At 37.7% G+C, this 14479-nt stretch overlaps 1 protein-coding gene across 1 annotated transcript in view; it reads left to right on the forward strand.

Moving 5' to 3' along the window:
* The window catches only part of FAM185A (family with sequence similarity 185 member A), a 38334-nt gene that overhangs the window by 7923 nt on the left and 15932 nt on the right, over positions 1 to 14479 (forward strand). The window contains exons 3-5 of the mRNA XM_050323528.1: positions 2030 to 2122; positions 6600 to 6738; positions 10510 to 10551. Coding sequence (XP_050179485.1) covers positions 2030 to 2122; positions 6600 to 6738; positions 10510 to 10551 — 274 coding nt within the window. The remainder of the gene's footprint in view (positions 1 to 2029; positions 2123 to 6599; positions 6739 to 10509; positions 10552 to 14479) is intronic.

Raw genomic sequence — 14479 nt, forward strand, 5'->3', positions numbered from 1 at the left:
GGGAAGCTTCTTTGCTCCCTTAAGCCTCAGGTGTCCCAGAAACCATTTAGAATTTTGAAGTATCAAGAAAGAATGGCAGATTTCAACTGAAATTCTTTTTAAAACAACGGCTTGTTAAATTATAAGGCTTGGGCTTTTTTTTTAACCCAAGTATTCTTTTGTGTTGTGAGTGGTGATTGCTTCTCTTTGTTCTAGTTACTGTGATGGCTTTAACAAACAGTACTAAGGAAGATGTGTTGCCACTCCTGGGTTTTATTGACTCTGAAGTAGTGAGATGAAGGGTTTGAATTAAAATTGCAACCCTATAGGTATTTGCAAGAGTAAACAGCTGTTCAGTTACTGTATCTCTTAGCCATACAGCCAGGCTTTAGTCTCATCTTGTTTTTAAGAAGTACTATAGTTCTAGTAAGGGCATTGTAACTCATTTTTTCTAATACATCTTCAGGAATTATACTCTGTATTTCAATGAAGCAGAATCATTAGTAAGAAACAGAAGTATTAACCTTTAGGGGTTTTCCAAAACTACTAAAACCCTTATAGACTAGATGCTGTGGTGGAGGACAAGACTTGATTCTCCTTTAGGGAATGTGCTTTTGGGAGCAAACTGAAGTGACAGTGCCCTCTCCTGGATGGATTAAAGCTGTTCAATATTGCTTCACCGTCATGCTGTTCACAGACCTCACTGACTAACAAAGCAGGAGACCCTTTCTTTACAGTAGAGAGCAAAGGATCATTGATCAATGAATGACTTTAAATAAAAAAATCTGGTCATGTGGGGATTACCAGCAAACATCTTCCCAACTGCTAATTCTCTTGCCTTGCTACAGACTGGAAGAAGTTGTTTGTGTAACTTGTACCTCGAAAGTTATGCTGCTTTTTGGTAGACTCTAAGATGTCCTTACAAAAGACCTAGAGATATCTTATCTATTTTCCTTTATCATGGATGCTAATGCTTCAACAGAAAAGTTGAGTATTCTGTGTGAGGTTTTTTAATGGATTTTGTCTGGCAGTTTTGGTGCAGTAGGCATTACCCAACCAGTGAGATTTGTTGAGGGTTGCTTTATTGAGATTTTTTTTCAGTGGTGTGGGTTTTTTTTACTTTTTAATTGGCTAAAGTCGAGTTCACCTCTCCCTTTCAAGTCTCTAGGTCAGCTGATGGCAGCAGTAATTGCAAAATACAGTGATGATGTCTAGGTCTTCTTCAGAGTATGAATTATTGACAAATTCTTTATTGAGAAAGCAGTGCTGTTTCTTCTTAAATTTTTTTTTGCTTCTTATCACCGTCTGTCAGCTTAGCAGTGACAAAGAGACCAGAGAGACCTTTGATTTTGTTTGCAGGTTCAGCAATTACTTCTGACTCTGTGACTGTGGCAGTGATAACAAGAGTTTCCAGGCATCTCACACGTGTTCAGTGGAAGACACTGAGTTCCCTGTTTCTTCCACTGCTCCTTCTTTTAACAAATAGTGAGTGAATGTCTATCTAGTTAAAACAACAATGACAACAAAAAACCCCACTACAACCACCCACCTGTATTGAAAATCAAGGGGAAGGGTGACTTGTTTTGAGTTTGACTCCACTGGAAAAGTAGAAAGCATGTAGTGATAGGACAAGGAGGAATGGCCTCAAAATGAAAAAGAGTAGGCTTACATTAGATATTAGAAAATAATCCTTTACTGTGAGGGTGGTGAGACACCAGAACAGGTTACCCAGAGAAGCTGTGGATGCTCCATCCCTGGAACTGTTCAAGGCCAGGTTGGATGGGGCTTTGTGCAACCTGGTCCACTGGAAGGTGTCCCTGCCCACAGCAGGGGTGTTGGAATGAGCTGATCTTGAAGTTCCACCCAACCCAAACCATTCTGTGATTCTATGCAATAAACAGCACATTTGGCAATCACTTGAGAAGAAACTTTCACGGTAAAATGGAAATTTGTCATCCAAGGTGGTTAATGTGTCAACTTGAAACATGAGAACTTGTTTTTTAAATACAGTTGTCCTAAGTGTGTGATTTTTTTTTTTAACCTTTTTCAGAGCCATAAAATTGATATACGGACAAATGGTGGCAAAGTCATTGGTCTTGGAACACTTTATGGAAATACAGATATTTGTGCAACAGAGAAGGGGGTAAGTAGGACGTAAAACTCTCTGCAGTGGCTTATTCAGTTTGTCTCTTACAAAATTACTGAATTTGAGGAATGTGCTAAAGAATATATAATGACCCTCACTGGTTTGTTATTTCACTATTTCTTACATCTTTCTGCTAAATTATCTTATGCTTGATTTGGATAAATAGACAGGCTCCACAGACAGAACAGGAATAAGCACGTGATCGTTCCCTCAGCACAGAGGTTGTGCTGACTGATACAACCCATCAGCTTTAATTATTGAGACCCTCACAACACTCCTAAACTTTCTCCTTGGTTGATATCCAGGCACTTGGATTCTACTGTAGGCCCAGGATTTATTTTAGTGTCTCATGAATAGTGTCTTGATATTTGTACATGCTGTACACTTCCAGCATTATGTGGTGGTAAGAATGGAAGAGTAGAAGGTTTTGCAGATTTCTTTGGAACTGAGGAAATATAATCACATCTTGCTCTGAGATGAAGTGTGAAGAATCTCAAAGAGAAAAGTTTTGTAGAGAAGTAAGTAGCTTGCTTTTTTTCAGTAGGTGGCAGTGTGAGACAAACCAAGCTACTGTAATCTGGTTTTGTTTCTTGATATAAGTAGTCCATTCTCCTTTATTTAAAATAACATAGAGCTAAACTCCCTTACATAATGCTACAGTTCTCACACCCAGTGTTGTTTTGAGGCTCAACTTGAATGTTTAGGTATCATAATGTCCATGCAGCTGGTTGCATTAGGGATCATTAGATCTGAAGCATTGCTGCATGAACATGCAGAGCTGAGCCAAGTCTGGAAGCAGCTTGGATGTGTGCTCTGTCAGAATCAGTAGGTATCCTTTGAACCAACAGTACTGGGAAGAATCAGGAAGAGTGTGGGTAACTCCCCCTTGCCAAGGATATGTTTGAGACCAACCTATTAAGTTCTAGGCATCCAAAATCACCTCTGTGAAGTGCCATTTGGCATTGTTGTACACCCTGTACCTTGGGTTCTGAGATCATATGCTCACTTAACATGGTGCCAGCTGTGAGCTGTTCTTAATGTCCTGCTGTAAACTAAGCAACTTGCCATCGGATTTTCCAGAAACTGTCAGTGTTAAATTATTTGTGTTTCCTTGTAGTGAGTGCTAAACTGCCTTTTATGCAATAAATGTAATAACTAAATTTGTATCTCTGTGAAAATATAATTCATGAAATTGTTTTGCTCTGAGCCTTCAAATGCTTTTAAAAAATTTTACTCTTTTCAGAGTCCTTCTGAAACAAAAAAACTACATACAAATTAAGTGTTTCTTTGTGATCGTTACAGACTACAGTATTTCTGTAGTCTGTAATATTGCTATAAGTTTCTTCCTGTTGTAAAGTTGCAGTAACTTGAGTGGAGTAAGGCATTTTAACAGGAATTCATAGTTATGGAACAATTCTTCAGCTCATGTTATTGAACTAACTAAAAACTTTGCAGTGTAGTTAAGAAGGACTGAGATTTCTTTTCTCAGTTGGCCACTTCTGTTAATAATCAGTCAGTGCTGTGTCTCCTGTGTGTGTTTGCATGAGATGTTTCCTCCATCAGTTGCAGTCATCGCTATGTAGTTATGGCTCTGTCAGCATTTCCAGCCCCCTGCTGGAGGTGGACAGGGGGAGGATGTGGTAAAAGGCACTAAACACTTGAGAAACTGAGAATATTTTTGAGGGGGGAAACTGGAGAATATCCCAGTAAGATGAGCAAGGATAGTACAAAAAGGAGGGCCAAGAGCAGGAATATGTATGTATATGTCTTATTTATGTCTTTTTAACATAGCAAGATGGTAGTTTTCATCTTGAAAATGTGTTCAGGTGCAAAGACATTGTCAGTCTGATTTACAAGGAGAGACTGACCTTTTTTCTTTAAAGAGTAAGAAACTAAGTGGGCCCTTGCAGCTCAGAATATCCTGTGATAATAAGGGGAGGAATGTTAACCTGAGCATGTGGTCAGTCTCAGTAACTGTAACCCTCAAGGCTCTGCTCTAAAGGGAAGGAATTTCTCCAGAAAACCTGGTGGTTCAATGGACAAAAATAATGAGACTTGTTTGACTGAGGAGTCATTAGCTAATCTGTGCCATGGGGGCTTTTCTAAAACTCTTATTTATCAGTGCCAGCCATCTATGTTCTTCTCAAAATCCAAAAGAGTTAAAGAATTTGAGACTGAAAATATATTTACTCTCAGGAAAAAGCAATGCTATTTTTTTCCATACTTTCCCCATCAAAAAATGCTTTTTTAGTCTTATACTTGATCAGTCTGACTTCCCTCTTCCCTCACCTCCCTTCAGCTTTGTGTTATTCTGAAACAAATACTCATGATATTAGTAAGTTTTGTGTTATTGTTTATAGTAGCTTTTTATCCGGAATCAAAACATTACTGTACATTTTTAAGAAAAGCAGTTGAGACTGGTAAAGAAAATGTGTTGGTATGTGAAATTGTTTATAATAAAGCTCTTAATTTTTAAATAAGATGATGTATCTTAATAGAGTCAAAACTTGCATTCTTTAGTAACACATGTAGCTTTTTGAACTTCCCTTTGCCTGTTTGGGAATGCCACAAGGCAGACAGTTTGTACCCAAACTATGCAGATATTTTTTTTATTCCTCCCCCTTAAAGAGAGGCACACTTTGTTTTCATTGTGCTGATAGCAATGATGGCCCTGCTAAAATTGGAAATGTTCTTTGCAAGTCATTTAAGTCTCTTTAGAGCAGGTTTAGATCGTAGAGACTAAAATGATAGTGGCTTTTCTTTTACTTGTTGCTGTGTCCGTGTGTCACAGCAGGTTTGCATTTGACAATCCGGGGGGAGGGGGTAGTGGAGTAGTTTAGGGGAAACGTACTGAGGACATGTTTAAGGTCTCTGCTTATTAGGGTTTTGTTAGAAGCATTGCAAGATGAAAAGCTGAATTGCTGTCCCTTTCAGTATTGACAAATTATGCCTTAATATCATTGGGTTTTGTTTACCGTTGATGCTGCTTAGAACTATGGTACATAATCTAAGCAATACCTGCAGAGATTGTAAATATTGACTGTCAAGTATCTCTAATTCTAGCACAGCATTTTAGTTTTCTTAAAGGTTGATATATCTTGTTACATTCTTGGAGACCTAATTTGTGTTGTAGCATCGTGGCAAAAGTCTTAAGACAATAGTCCATTCTGTAATCTTACGGCTAAAGGTGTAAAGACAGCATAAAGCTCAGCAGGTATGGACTGGTAAGGCCACAGTATAATTTGGCTGTCATATCATCACCATCCTCTTCAGCTCACTTTTAGGGACACAATACAGCATTGAGTTTGTGCAACACTAGTGGCTGTTTTTCAGAATAGCTTTTGCTTCATCCGTAGCTTATAATTTATATAATGTAACACTGGAAGGGATAGCAGACTTATTACTTTATATTAACTTTTTTTCCACAGGGTGGCAATGCTAAAATGACAAGAAGGATTCAGAGATAATTTGAGTAAGCCACAGTTTGATCTAGAAGGCTGTGTATCATTTCCTGTAATGAATAAGGATTTTGTGCAGTTCACTGAAAGTTTGCATAAGCAAAATAAAACCAAATTGAATAGGGGTAAAGTATGAACTATTGTGTGTCTCTATCATAGATCAAATTTAACTGAGAAAGAATAGACTTAAATTTCACATGGTTGTTGCATAAGCATGTGAATTGTTCTGGGTTTGTTCAAATAGGTTTACGTTATATCAGGACTTACCACTATCTTTACATAGATAATCTTATCTATTGCCTTTTATTTACCAAATCCATAGTGCAACTTTTGAAATTCTATCCTTTCTCTCCATTTCTGTTGAAAAGAAGTAGAAATGGAGCTCTTATCCCTAGTTTTTCAAGGCTTTGTATGTCTTGAGGCTTAAGTCCAAGAACAGAAGCCTGAGTAACCAAGGTAATATGAACATTTATACTGAGAAAAGGAGCAGCTGTGGCTATTTTTACCAAACCTTCACCAGAGCCACATCTACAAAGTTAGTTGAAAATCTTCATAAATAGCTGTATGTAACAAAGACAGTTTGGATGTTTCAGTGGCAGAAAGCTCATCACCAATGCTCCAAGTATCATAATGCTGTATGAATGTTGAGTCTTCATTATTGAATTATATTCATTATCCTTTTCTTACTTCTCAAAATTAAGTGTTTTCACTTTTAAAAATTAAATCAAGGGGTGTTTTTGTCCATTTATGACTAGTTGGGTTCTTCACCTGAATGATAGATGTGATAACTCATAGGAATGTCGTAAAGAGTCATTTGTTCTTTGGTCAGAGCTCTTGGATGAAAAGGATTTTTGTTTTGTCTTCTGTAGCTTTTAACTAAAAACTTGATTCTATTAATTCTGCACCAACAACTGCCTTCCAGTTGTTTTGTGTCTTAATAGTGTTACTTTCCCTCTGCCTTTTCAAACTGTGATGACAAGTTTTCCATTATGTTTATTTAAGTTTATTTCTCTTAGAGTGTGAATATAGAGAAGCTGCAAGGGACAACCATCAACATATCTACTGAAGATGGGCTGCTGAAAACTAAGTATCTCTATGCAGAATCATCATCTCTCTCTTCAGTAACTGGTGATATTATGCTGGGAAGTGTTCATGGTAAGAAGGAAAATCAGTCACAAATTTAGCTACTTTGAAGGTGTTCATGATGTTCACAGTAACAAATGGACTTATGCAATAGACTATCACTAAATCATAAAGTGTATGAACAAAACAACTCTATCTGTGTTAAAGACTGAATTGACTTTTGCCACCTAGCAGACTGTATTTATTTTTAAAAACAATTTTATAAGCACACTTGTGAACAGCAAAAAGTTTGTATTGTGGGAAAGAAATGCCTCATGTATTAATAACATTGAAATATTTTAAAATTCAACAATGAAAATTATACTAAAAGTTGTAAAGAGACTTCTCTCCCTTTCCCCATCCTTTATTTTCTTCATAGGAGAATCAAATCTTAGAGGATCTACTAAGAACTATCATAAAAGGCAATAGTAATTAGAAGCTTTTAGCAGAAATAGTCTCTGTGTGTGCTGGCACCTTAGATTATTAATGGAGTGGTGGCAGTTTCTGTTCTTTGAGTGGGGAAGAAGTCTCTAATCCATCCACCCTTTAATGTCCTTCACCTAGAACTGACACTAACTACAGTCTTTTATTTAAACAGCAGTTGAGATTCAAATGTCGTGTGGTTTTCTAATTAAACAAAACTCCCACTGGATTCTGACTGTGCTGTAATGTGCTTGTGGTGATTTAACATTGAGTTAAACAAATTGGAGAATGTACAAAGAGTGAAAATTACTCAGCTCTGTCTGAGTTCCAGATTTTCAGCTATATGCCTCATGAACAATTCAATTTCTTAGCAATTTTATGTTGTCATCTTGCTTGAGGAATTAATTTTGTCTCTTCCTTAAAGGAGCAACTGCTCTGATCATTTATAATAAATGTAAGAATTGTTTCTAAACCTGTTAGGTAAAGTTTGTTTTGGTATGCATAGGCAGAAATAAATGGCTTTTTTTCCTTGTTATTGTATTTTTCTGACATGTAGACTGTATTGTTGTACTGTGACCAGTTTGTGAGCATGTTCATCCCTCTGTGAACATCCAAATGTTTATTTTTATATTCTTAGTACAAAAATGAAATCATAACTGCTGTAGCTACTGACTTGCTTTTGTAGTAACGCTTCATTGTCATTTAGCTGAAGAAGCATGTGAAACCAGATAGAATTGTATCCAAATTATACAGACATTTCTTCTTGCTGCATCAACATGAGAAGAATGTCTTTTTTTTCTCTGTAACCTCCCATTAGGTAGCTGGAGAGCACAAGAAGATTCCTCCTCAGCCTTCTCTTTTTAAAGCAAAACAAACCCAGCTCTCTGATCATCTGTAGGATGGTCTGGGCCCTTCATCTTCTCAGTGCTCTTCTCTGGCCTCAGTTAAGTACATCAGTGTCTTCCTTGACTGGGAAGCCCAAACTTGGACACAGTGTTCTAAATGCAGTCTCACAGGAGGGCTTTCCTTGCTGTCTGTATTCCTGGTCATCCAGCTCAGTGTGCAGCTGACTGTCTTCACTGGCTCCTACTGGAGTTGGTGTCCATCAAGATGCCCAAGTCCTTAACTGCAAAGCTTCCTTGCAAACAGTCAGCACTCAGTTTTTGCTGCTTTGCATCAGTAAAGGCAGTGCAGTGCAATGCTTGAGCTTGGCATTCTATAATCCCTCCTGAAAAAATACCTCTCGATATACCAGAGTGTGTTCCATAAATTTCAGCTCCGTTTCTGGATTTCACTGGATATAAAGTGGAATTGTAGAAATTAGTTTTATTTTCATTCCTATTTAGGTGCTTCTGATGCAAATTCAAAGTGCGAAGTCAAAGTGGTAAAAAGCTGAATAATGGTTTTTCCTTTTTTTGTACATCAGAATAATCCTGCCCCCTTGACAGCCTCCAGTACAAATTGAAGGAGTGGAAATAACACACTGTAAAATGTTGCCTTTATTTATATCCCAAAAGTCATCTTTTGCCCTGGGTCCTATACTGATCCTGACTTGCAATACTGTAGTTTGAAGTTGTACAGTGTTCATGGAGAGGCAAAGCTTGTAGATGATGGAAAATGTAACTATTTCTTCAGAAGCAACAAAAAGCCAAAACACTAAACCACTGTCCTCAAGATTCTGCTAAAACAATTACATATTGTACGTCATAGTATTGCACCACAATGCTGAAGTCAGTTGGTTTTAATAATCAAACTAGTCATTACCTCTACTCAGGTCTTTCTCTCTTTGCCCGTGGTGTGCCCAAGAAATACTAAGTTTAGTGTTGGTCTTCATAGAACAATTATGTGACCAAAAGTGCAGTTCTGTGCACTGTCTGTAGACAGTGCAGGTCACAACACAGCAGGACATTCCTGTCTGCTTTAAAGCCAGCTTTTGTTCTAGCTAAATGTTTGAAGTGAGATTTTCACACTAACATTGTCGAACATGAGTTGTATCTGCCATTTGAGTCTGTGGTTAATAGGAGTTTGATTTCTCCATGTTTAATGTTTTTCAAGGACATGCTTGTCAAAATGGAAAATAAAACCCCCTGAGAAACAAAGAACAGTAATAACACTGTTCTAAGGATTCTCTACCTTCAGCTGCATGAGAGTTGCTGGCTGACAAAACCCTAGGTCTTGTTGTAGGTTGTAGAAAACTAAGTACTATCATGATAAAATGGGGAAAAGGGTGGGATAACTATAGCATACCTTCTAAAAACAGCAAAGAGTAAAGCCAAACATACTTCAAGTTTGTTGAAAAATGCTTTTCTTTCTGCTCTGATTTTCAGAACCCATAAGTATTTTGTATGGTGTGTGTGCTTGAAAAGATAAATTTAAGATTGTTGATGATAGGCTGCTTTGCTAGCTTTTGGCCCATGAACCACTAAGAAAAATACAGGTCATATACAGTGGAATGCACTCAGCCCTAATGGTTGTTTACTACTGTGTAATTACAGAAAATAGGGCAGAGCTTGATCCATGTGCAATTTGGAAAGATCTGAAAATTGTGAATCCTGTATATTACTAAATCAGACTTGATTACTGTGATCAACCTTATTCTTCACTTTGTCATCCTCTTGGGATGACATATTGTGGTTTAGTTTTTATATTAAAGCATTTTCTGAGAGACATTTGTACATGGAACTGTGGAATCTTCTACAATTTAGTTCGACTGTTAGTGGTATAGATGGCTTTTCTGTTACGAGGTGTATCTGTCCTCCTTCTGGCTTCTCTTGATCATACAGGTAGAGGGGAAGAACATTCTGAAACTAAGGCTGAAACATCAGTGCCTGCTCAAAGTTATGCAAGTTCAGTAGAAGACCCTTCTACATTTTTGTGCCTTTACACACTTTTGTTTGATGTTCTTTAGTTTGTCCAACGTACTCAGACCTCACTGAAGTCAATGGAAAGCATTGATTGTGGGTTGTCATGCACATAAGTTTGGAGAGAGTAGACTTTGAAGATAGAGCACAAAATTTCCTCTGGGAGAGATGGGGTATACCTACATAAAAGAAGGAAAATAGAAACTGTTTATATTCTTTATCCTATTGAATTACTTAAATGATCCATAGTGCTGCTGCAGGCATCAGAGCAACTGAAAAAAACCCCAACACCCCAAATAAAGTAAGGAAATACTGTGCATTAGCCTTGCAATGCCTCTCTGCTTGCTTAAATCCCTCACATCCAGGCTGTCCCTAGCTTTACTCAGTGTTTTCTTGGCTGGAATCACTTTGTTGTTACCCACATGTTATGAGATTTTTGTTTGTAAAGCAATAATGTAGAAAATATGAATATGTTTAAGTAATATTTTTAACCTTTTTTCCCATTTTCTTTTCATGATAGGTAACACCACCCTTGAGACCAAAACAGGGAGTATCACAGTAGGTACGTTTCACCATCTGTCTTATCTCTTGCTCTTCCCTTCTCCTTTCTAAAAGCTAAATATTCACAGGGAAACTAAAAAGGAGGTGATTTGTCACAAATGGTTTTGCCCATTTACCCTTTTCTTTTCAGGAGTAGCCCTGGTAGCTGTGTAGCTGAAGGAGATCCTTTCCAAACTTTGCTGTCAGCCTTTTGTGGTTGGTTTGTCTCGCACTTTTGACACCCAATACTCTTCTGGGCATTGCACAAGTTAAACTGAGTCTAGGTATCACCTTTTAGATTAAGTGGAATAAAAAGACATAAGAAAACACTAAGTGTACATCAGTTGCAGTTGTGCTTTTAACTTAGTTTTCTATCTTACATTTGTTGATATAAATTTTTAGCTATGTTTAATTTTTATATCAGGAAGTAATAATCATTGATGTATTACATGTTCAAGGGCTGGGGGGGGGAAGGCTTGTGACCCTTTCAGCATTTCCAAACTATTACACTAATGGTTTTCCCTTCAGAAGTGAAAATGGCTCATGAGCTTTCTTTTGCAAATTTGGACATTTATATGACAGGATAACTCAGAGTTATCAATTATGCAATATGTTCTATCAGTGTATTTTATAGCACATAAACGCAAAATGAGAAACTGAAATTCTGGTTATTGCTATGGCAGAAAATTGAAGTAACATATTGGTAGACAAGGCTCGGTGTCTTCTGAATGTCTGTACAAAGATTCCCCCTTCTGTCAGTGAACTTGGTTATGGGCCCAAATCTCCATGACTTCTGCTGATGTTGTTAACTGTAGTCCCTCACTAAACATTGTTCAGGGACAATCTGTACCGTTACAACTCTTCTTGTGTTTCTAAGCAACCTGTATTAACATTCCTGGGGAGTGAATGCAATTCACATTCTTATGAATTAGTCGTTAAACCACAGAATTAACTCGAGCTTGACAGTCTGTTTTTCCTTCTCTTAAATAAACTCATGGAGTAAGAAGTGTGGTTAAATAAAGGCTTCTTAACACAGGAGGTAGCTTTTTCCATCAAAACAGATGATGACTGTTTTCCTTAACTAACCAGGTTCAACTTAAACATTAAGACACATCTGACAGTTGGAAGAAACCTTATTTTTCAGATTTCAATTCTGAAAGCATTAGTTAGACTTAATCTTTTACTAAAGCATTAAACATCCTTTAGTATTTTTATGGATTTTTTTTCAAAGGTAAAAGACTTCTAAGGTCCAGGGGGTCCAACTCTAAAAATGTGAGAAAGAAAATATAAAGCTTCAAGTGAAAAATTTTTGTGCATGAGAAATTTACACCCCAAGATAGCTTGTTGAATTGCCAGAGACCTAACAGGGATTTGCTGATAGAAACAGGAACAACTTAGATCTTTCAGCTTCCTTGGTTGGGTTAGGTTGTAGTTATCTATTTCACCAGAGGCAAGATTTTATCAGTTGCATGAAAAAATGCACTAATTTCTAGTTTTTTGTGAATGTGTCCATGTTTTTGAGAGATTTATTTACAAGTCAGACTTGAGTTAAGAATACTGGACTTTTTTTCAAAATATTTTTGGGAAATTACAAGTGACTATTTACAGTTTCTTATTGTTGCATAATTTCACATTAAAACAGGAAATCAGCGCTGTTGTCTTTCATTCCCTTTAATTTTCTGCTTTTAGCTATTTAACAAGTAGTTTGATTTGGGGATTTATTTTTATATGACTTTGTGTAAATCTATTTTTACTTTTTAAAAATATTATCTAAAATTCAGTCTGATTTTAATCATCCAGCATGTGGCAGTATTTCACACTGACATCATTAAATTAGGAAAGTAGGGATTATTTCTTTTTTTTCTGTATTGTGAGCATTGTTGGTCACTGACAAATTATTTTCCGACCCTATACTAGAAACTTCCTACTTTTAACAAATGTTTGATGGGTTTTGAATAACTTTTTAATATCAAACAACCAGACCTATTTTTACTTCTAGTTTGTTACTACTTAATTCAGTAATAATTACCTGAATTATCTTAGGAAGTAATGGAGTTGGAGTACTTTTTTTTTTTTAGAACTAGCTTAATCTTTTACATTTCTATTCAGGAAATTCATAGGAATACTCAAGTTGGAAGAGGCAGCAGGAAGTTGCAGAATTGTAGAGTGGTTGAGGTTGGAAGACACTTGTGGGGGTCATCTTGTCCTGCCCCCGGCTCACACAGTGTCTGGTCTTTAACCTCAACCTCCTGCTCAAAGCCAGGCCAGCTGTGAGGGCCACGAGCTCAAGGCTTTATCCTGTGCTCTTGAAAACCTCCAAGGATGCAGATTTTACAGCCCCTTTGGGAAAACTCTGCCACTGCTTGATTGGCCTCAGGGTGAAAAAGATTCTCCTATCCAGACAGCAACTCTTTCTTCAGCTTCTGTCTGTTGTGCCCTCATCATGCACCTCTCTGAGGAGCCCATCTTTGCTGTCCTGATCACCTCCTCAGACACATGGGGGCTGCTGTCAGGGGCTGCAGCAGCCTCTTCTCCCTGCCCAGCCTGCCCTCAGCCTCTCCTGTGGGGAAGGTATTCCATGCCCTGACTATGCTGATGCTTCCCCCTGAAGTTACTGAGCTCCAACACTGGTTGCTGCATTCTGGGTGTGGTGTAATAAGTGTGGAGTAGAGGGAGATAATCCCTTCCCTTTATACACTGGCCGTGCTCCAGATAACACTGCCAAGTTGCACTTATTTTCTGCCAGGGCACACCACTGGCTCACATTCAGTCCTGGCTAGAATTGGCTTATTTCTCAATGTTATTGGTATGGTCTGATTGTGTATTCTCTACTCTGCTGCCAAGCTAAGTGTTCCCCTTCCAGCTCAAAAGACCCATTGCTTTTTCTTATTGAAGTACTTGTGTTTAACCCAATTATGCATTGAAGAAATTAGTGTTCTGTGTTTGGTATAGTTAGAAATTATAAAACTTATGGTGGTTGTTTCATTTCAGAGGAGAGAAAACAACCTTAACCAGCTTATGGCTGCAAGGATTACTATGGAAAGGACAACTCTGTATTAAGCTCACAGAAATTCTAATTATTTTTTTACAAATACATCAGTGTCAATGGGTCTTACTCTGCTAATTTCATTCTTTCATAACCCACTCTAGACAACCTGAAGGCTTCAGTGACTTGCTGTGATGTTCACTGTCTTAAATCAACCAAAACCCAACAAATAAGAACATTTTAACTTTCTCAAAGATAAACCTTTCAGTAAAGTCCTGACGTGAAAGTGAACTGAGGTGTCCCGAGATCCTGCATAGTGATCAGTCATCCTAAGACAGTTCCCTAGTACAGGATCATAGAATGGTGAGGCTTGGAAGGGACCTTAAAAGTCATCTTGTCCCACCCATTCCACCCATCCCCATGGGCAGGGACACTTCCCACCAGCCCAGGTTGCTCAAGGCCTAATCCAGCCTGGCCCTGAACACTGCCAGGGTTGAGGCATCCACAACTTTCCTTGCCAACTGTTCCAGTATCTTACCACCCTCATGGTAAAGTACTGAGACAAAATGTCAGTTTTATTTCAAGAAGGCAATCAATTATGGGGGAAAAATGCAGTATTTAAGACCGTTTTGGGTAACTGGAAAATAAAATAAACAACTTCATGTGTTTAGAAGTAGTACTGCATCTGTGAGAGTTGTCTTGAGTTATTTGCTAAGTAATCTAGGGAATTTTAAAATTAAGACCCTCATTTCTGAATTCCATTAAAAAAAATTCTGTGCTTCATAAAGTACAGCTCTTAAGTAGTTTAAAAAAATAAATCCATGTGCACACTTGTCTCTTAATAGCAGTTATTTCTGTTGATCTCATCTGTGCCATCTGCTCAAGTATGTTAATGCTCTGGCTGTCATTTTAAGTGTCCTTCATCTTCCAACCCTGTGTCTCAGAAGTTGGTCTCCTCTGTTCT

The sequence above is a fragment of the Myiozetetes cayanensis genome, unplaced genomic scaffold (assembly GCF_022539395.1).
Source record: "Myiozetetes cayanensis isolate MyiCay16 unplaced genomic scaffold, myiCay2020 scf3, whole genome shotgun sequence".
NCBI classification, from domain to species: Eukaryota; Metazoa; Chordata; class Aves; order Passeriformes; family Tyrannidae; genus Myiozetetes; species Myiozetetes cayanensis.